Here is a 6,978-nt window from a genome sequence, read left to right as displayed (position 1 = left end):
CTCCACCCTCTTTCCCAGTCACAACCTTCTGAACCATCTTCCCGGCCAGCCATCCTCTGCCTCCAAGGTCAACCAATGCTGTTTTTTGAGCTTAGTTTCTTATTGCATGTGAATCAACCATGAGTTCTCAGATGTGTGAGAATTATTCCACCGAGCTGGAGGCTGCCGTCAATGGCCTGGTCAACCTGCATCTTCAGGTCTCCTACACTTACCTCTCTCTGGGCATCTATTTTGACCGCAATTATGTGGCTCTAGAGACCACTTCTTCTGTGAGTTGGCTGAGGAAAAGCTGAGGCCTCCAAGTGTCTCCTGAGGATGCAAAACCAACACCACAGCCACACCCTCTTCCAGGAGGTGCAGAAGCCATCCCCAGATGAGTAAAACCCTAGATGCCATGGAAGCTGCCATGGTCCTGGAGAAGAACATGAACGAGGCCCTTCTGGATCTGCTCCCATCTCTCTGACTCCCTGGAGAGCCGATTCCTAGATGAGGAGGGGAAACTCATCAAGAAGGTGGGCAACCACCTGACTAACCTCACAGGCTGGCCAGCCCTCAGGTTGGGCTGGATGAGTGTCTCTTGGAAAGGCTCACCCTCAAATACAACTAGGAGCCTCTGGAGCCCAGTGGCCTTCTTCTGGAGGGGCCCCTTTGTCATTCCTCTGGTGTCAAAGCTTCTGCCTGAGCCTTTCCCTGCAGTCAGTAGGCAGCTTTTAAACCACGCTGAAGCTCTCTCCCAAGTCGTGAGCCAAACAGAAACAAGAAAGCATTTTGCAGAAAACAATTTTTTTAAGTGCTCTTAATCCTGAAAGCTTTTCTCCCAAATGTTACACCTATTGGTGTGGTGGTAAACTAGATCTCAAATAAAAGAAAGCACTGATTTGTACTGTTTGCCAGTTTTCATGGTGTAAATGTTCCCACCATGGCCAGTGCCAAGCCACCAATGTTCACAAAACTCCTGAATATTAGATTCAATAATCAAATCTTGCAAGCAGGTAAGACCTAGCTCCAGCACATCCATGAAAGCAAAATCTTATTCATTTTATAAGCCTTTATTAGAATCATACAAAGGGCTTTATGGAAGCTTGCATCTTCATCCATAGGTGAAGACAGGATGTGGCAAAGGGAAGACGGTGATTGCTAAACTCCCTATGATGGAGATTTAATGGGCTAGCTCTCAGGGACTAGAGATTCAAGGGAAGGAAAAGACCCTAAATGTTTTCAATTCATTTTTTCTTTGTATTACATGCCCCTTGCCCCCCACTTCCCCCTTGCCCCAAGTCATTTGTTCGGAGAACACTGGGATAGATATCTTAGAGTAAACTACTTAGACATGCGAGAACAGTGCCTTGATTTTCAGCTTTTCTTGAATTCAAAGGCTCGCTTGGTTTCATCATATAGATCTGCAAAAACTCCTCTCATAGCTTCCTTCTAGCTGTAAACTATAATGTTGACTGGCTTCACCTTCCGTTTATTGTTCTTTTCTTCCATACTTTCAGAAACTGCTGTTGTCATCTAGCTCAGCAGCTTCAATAAGTTATACTTTCAAATACAGTTAGTGTTTGGTTCAATACAATACAAATGGCAGAGCAGGGCTTAGTAATGAAGTCTCTCTAGTCCCATGGTCCACATACATAATTCCCCAACAACTGTACTCCTGCTCCAGAAATTTCATAGGTGTGGTATACCTTTGGCATAGCCTCCTTTCTGGATTTGTTTATTCAGACTATCTGCCATCCAGGCAAAGTGGAGCTACAGTTAGTATTTGTAGGAAGAGCCCACCAACCCAGTAATCTGTGCTAAACCAGAGTTTTTGGAAGGTACAGTTTTTTCCCCTCATTTTCCTTAGTTCCCTTCAGTAATTTCTTCCGGTAAACACTTAACTCTAAGGCTCTCATCTTCCTAGAATTAAGCCGATATAAATAGACTCCTGTGACTCCAGCTTATTATCCCTTCCAACTCTACTAGGTCACAGCTTGACACACAATATGATTTTAGAAACCCATGCCAAGTGACTGATTAGAAATATAGTGCCTCCCAGAAAGACAAACATAACCATTGATTTTGATTTTGCCCCTACTCTTTGAGTGTACTGAGGCATGTCTCTAAGCAAGTGTATCCTGGCATTTTAAAAGTGGTCTTTTGAAAACAACCCGTTGGAATCCACCATGGGCTTAAATGGGGTAATTAAGAAGGAACATATTTAACCTTAGCATGAAATACAACACTCAAGTCAAAAACTAAATTAAAGGAACATGATAGCAGCTCTCACATGCAGTAGCTAGACATTCTTATTGCTTTCAGGGGAAAATGATATTTTAAAATCAGGAAATTCTATCAGAACCACATATTTCCCAGACATTGAGATAGAAATATTAATACTGGTAGATGAAGACTGTCAACAAACTGTAGGTCGCTATCAAAACTACTGTTCTTCAAAGTGAATACCTTCCCATTCTGACCTCCGTTTTAGTCCAGCCTTGGTCTTTTGGGCAGCTGAATGAGTTCCAGGACATCTCCAGAGGCCAAATCTGGGAAGCCGATGAATAAATTGTATCAAAAGCCGAAGAGTTTCCAGTCAGCATGTTTGTCTGGCATAGCTGTCACCAGAAGGACAAAGGTAGCTATCACATTAATATGTAAAAAACAGGAAATGTCTTGTTAATAAATCCCTAGCAAAAATTTTATTAACAGTGAATGGTAAATCACCTTGCAGCTGCTAGTGGTCCACAGACCAGGAAAAATGAGAGCAATATTCACTTTATTGTGGTGATCTGGAGCTGGATCTGCAATATCACCAAGGTATGCCTGCATTAGCTGTGTTGCATTGGGCAAATTACTTACCACTCTCTGCGTTGGTTCCTTGTCTGTACTTGGGGGATATAGGTTGATGTAAAGATCCAAATGAAATAATGTATGCAAAGTTATGATCCTTAGCAATGAAGGGAAATATAAGTGGTAAAAGAACAACAAAAAATATCATTTTAGATTAACAGGTAAAAATACTAAACCTGTTTATTTGGTATTGCAAATACACTTATGCATGAGCAAGCAGGGGAGTCACAGTGAGAATCTCCAGCTGCAGAAGCCTGAACATTATTTACAAAAATTAAAAAATTGTTTGAATATATACACTTCTTGTTGTAAACCCCCACTGTACACACAACTATAAATGTTGTTCCCTATGTAAACAAAAGAAGAAACATATAATAAAAGATTTGAAAAGTCTGGACATTTTCTTCCCAACAGATATTAAAAGCAACGTCTTTAATCTAAGACATTTTCCTGAAAGGACTATCATATTTTAAAGACAAGATCACTATCTCCACAGTTCTTTTAATTTAAAAAACTGTATAGCTGTGTTAATCAAAGCGATTACAATACAAGGTAAGTGAGTAAAATACAATGATAATGACCTTGAATTTCTTAAAAAAGATTACAATAAACTACAAGTAGCTTGATAATTTTTTAAAGTTGGGCACAACTTGGTGAATACCTCTGATTTGGTTAGTAAAATATTGGCCGAGGAAGACTCTACCCCAAACAAGCAACTTTACCTGGAGACAAAAGGATAGCTGCTCTATTTAAAGAGGTGGTAGTGGGCAGTACATTACGTTTTCGTAGCTAAGCAAAGATTGTTATATCAACTTGGATGGAAAGGCCCAACATTAGAAGATTCTGTGTGCGTATATATAACTGCAAGTGTTGGGGGAATAGTGGGTTTTATACAGGGGTGTTTTGTTTTGTTTTGCTTTATTGCTTTGACCTCTTAGCTATACACTTAGTGATCTCGTAGGGCCTGAGCTTTGTTAGTGTGGTAATCTTTTGAATAATTCTTAAATATTCTAATTCTCCCCTTTCCTGACACAAACGGAAGGACTGCATTTCTCTATCCCCTTTGAAGTTAGGCATGCCCATATGACTTAATTTGGCAAATAAAATGTGAGAGGAAGTAATGAGACTCACCTCTGATTTTCTCTATTTTGGTGATGAAGGAAGTACAAGTTGAAATGGAATCTACATCAGCCAACTCTGCCAGTTGGAAATGGGACATGTATCGTGAATGAGAAAAAAAATTGTGTTAGCCAATGAGATTTTGGGGTTTATTACTAAAGCAGAGGCTAAGCTATCCCAGCTAGTCTAGGTAGTGTAGGGCCAGGTATCTACTTGTGGATGGACATGGATTCAGAAGTAGCTAGGTGACACAGCTGAACAGCCTAACTGATACTTACAAAGAATGATTCTTCAAAGATAAAAATAGCCCACAGGGAAAAAAAAAAAAAAAAGGAAGAAAGAAAGAAAGAAAAGAAACCCTTCAGAATCTATGTCCTGAGAGCTCTTCCATTTGCACCAGGATTTGCTCTGCCTCTAGCTACTGTCTAGCTTGGGAGGTTGATCCATAGGCTTTCCCTTTTATAATCCCCGATTCAGATAACTATCATTAGCAAAATGAGACTGTGGACTACTAACTTCTTCTATTATCACTTCTTACATCTCTCTACCTTGCCAACTCCCTATCTCTCTACTTCCTTCCCTTCCTTCTTTCCTAAAAAAAAAAATTAGCTGAATGAGTGGCTAAGCATGTTCTAGGTATTGTACACATTTCTAGAAGTGCAAAGCCAAATAACTGTGATTTGGCCTCAGAGGAGCTCTATTTAGTTAATGGCACAGTCTGACCTCCCTAAATAAATAATACTAACATAAAATGGTAATGTTATACTTGAGATATTTGCTGAATAACATGCAGGCTTGGAAATAACATGGAGTGACTATGATCTTATATGGCTAAACCTTGAACTTTCAATCCAAACAATACACAAACATCTTAGTAGGGAGATCTGCAGTTAGTAGTAGTCTTTCAAAGTTTGCTATGTCATAAGTATGGGAATGTCTTGAGTAGGCAGAGACCTTTATTTTGAAACAGAAAAAAGAATGATTAAATATGCAGAGTATTTGAGGAATGTATAAGGAATGTCTATTTCATTCTGTTAGGGCAGGATGTAGACCTTTCCAACTCACATGATCTCCTCAGTATCAGAACAATCAATCATATCTGAAAGTGACAATAGGTGGAAATAATCAAATAACAAAGAAGATACATAAACATTGTTAAGTGATTTGGGCTCTAGCCAGGAGTTAACAATGTTAGAAAATACTTTGCAGATGATTATACACTTAAAAGCCATAAACACTGACTGATTAAAGAAATTTACTAATTTAATTTTAATTAAGTTTTGTTAGTCCAAAGTAGAATTGCAATAAATGTAAAAAACATGTATGGAATGTGCTTTCTTTTTTATTCAGCAAAGCATACATTTTTTAAAAACATAAAATCATTCCAAAAAACCAGCAAACATGCCACCAAACACAGCTAAGTTTCCCTGATGATAACATGTTGTGACTTTTTATTTTGGCATGTAGAGGTCATGGAAACTCACAATATATGCACAAAGATTCTAAGTGCTTATTTGGAACAAAGGATTTTGAGTTGTAAAACCATGAATGGCTTATAGAATGCAATTTACTAAATTAGTCTTTGTTCTTACAAAGTGATCTTATCCTTTGACAGGTGAAAATATATATAATCTATATTTTTACAATCAGTGACCCACAGTCACTGATTAATTTTCATCATTGGTGGAACTGGCAGAGTTTTCACTCTCTTCAGCTGGTGGGCTGTGTCCCCGCTGGCTTGGAATAGCAGGAAGCACTCGGTTTGTCCATAGAGGTTCTCCAGATAGAACTGGGAGGAAAGAATAGAATGAAAAACTTTCAAGGTTTGCATCTCTCAGAGTCTCACAAGGAATGATGGCAGCAGAACTGTGTTATTTCTGAAGGAATGGAGGCCCTTCTAAGAAGCTTTTCTTGGGGAGAGCTAAACTGCAGGAGAAAGCCGTATCTATCTATCTATTCAGGCTTACCGCATGTAGTCAGGGATGCCAAATATGCACAAATACAAGGTGGGGCCAAGTTTGATCAAAACATGATCAGGCTGTTGGTGCCTAGCAGAGCCTTCTTTTCCTAGGGTGGTGTAGCCCTTGATGGCCAGGTCAGCACAAGGCTCTAAATAAGCCCCAAGACGTTTGTACTGTGCTTTTATGCAAAAGTCAAAAGGTTCTCAGGTTTCTTTTAGGAAAAGCACTGTACCTTTCCACTTCTTTTTCATAGAGCTACAGTTGATCAAAGATCTTTATCTTCCCATCTCCTTAAATTTAATTGTGAAAAGCAAAGCCCCTGGGTTCTGCCAAAGAAAATCCCATTACTTTGGCTTCTCCAAGCCACACCAGGATTCAAGGCTGAGTGTTAGATGTCTTTGTGACTACATTTAGATGAGTGTTAGATATTTTGGTGACTACAAAGACAATTAGATGTCTTTGTGACTACATTTCTGCTTAAAGACAAGGTCAGACTTGAATTTCATTCAATGATTGAATTCACACCATCCAAAACTCTCCCTTTAGACAAATTAGTAAGGGCAAAGGAAATAATCTGTCAAGGCAGAGATCTTGGTTTGTGCTACTAACTCTGTGTGTGACCTTGGACAAATCTCTACCTCTCCCTTCCCTTATCTGAAAGAAGACAGGGTTGTACCTAAAGGGTTCTAGAACTCTTGCTTTGTCCCATCTGAACTGTAGCCTGGGGCATAAAAAATATATTGGATATTTACTCTGTGCAAACAGCTGCAAAGGGTTTTATGTACATTATCTCATTTAATCCTCTCAACAGTCTTATCAGGTTGAACTACTCTTATAAGCTAAGTGAAGAAACTGAAGTACAGAAAGGTTAAGGAACTTGTCTTAAATAGGGCAGCTTCTAAATCATCTAACCTCTGCAATTAAGAAGATGTGGGGAGAGAGAGAGCGAGCGAGAGAGAGAGAGCGAGAGAGAGAGAGAGAGAGAGAGAGCGAGAGAGAGAGAGAGAGAGAGAGAGAGGGAGCGAGAGAGAGAGAGCGAGAGAGAGAGAGAGAGAGCGAGAGAGAG

At 39.6% G+C, this 6,978-nt stretch overlaps 1 protein-coding gene across 3 annotated transcripts in view; it reads right to left on the bottom strand.

The window, feature by feature from the left end:
• Positions 1–1,353: 1,353 nt before the first annotated feature.
• Positions 1,354–6,978, bottom strand: part of ANKRD55 (ankyrin repeat domain 55) — a 69,100-nt gene continuing 63,475 nt past the window's right edge. For 2 of the 3 annotated variants that reach the window (XM_024765384.1, XM_024765382.1), the window contains 2 exons: positions 3,964–5,740; positions 1,354–2,597 (listed from right to left, as the gene is read on the bottom strand). In XM_024765384.1, the coding sequence (XP_024621152.1) occupies positions 5,619–5,740 (122 nt within the window). In that variant the 3' untranslated portion in view covers positions 1,354–2,597; positions 3,964–5,618. Of the gene's footprint in view, positions 2,598–3,130; positions 5,741–6,978 lie in introns of those variants that run through there. The other variant, XM_024765383.1, reaches the window with a different exon arrangement.

This window comes from Neophocaena asiaeorientalis, unplaced genomic scaffold (genome assembly GCF_003031525.2).
Source record: "Neophocaena asiaeorientalis asiaeorientalis breed wild unplaced genomic scaffold, Neophocaena_asiaeorientalis_V1.1 scaffold198, whole genome shotgun sequence".
Classification (NCBI taxonomy): domain Eukaryota; kingdom Metazoa; phylum Chordata; class Mammalia; order Artiodactyla; family Phocoenidae; genus Neophocaena; species Neophocaena asiaeorientalis.
The sequence above is the reverse complement of the archived record's forward strand: the minus strand, read 5'-3'. Positions and strand labels throughout refer to the sequence as shown.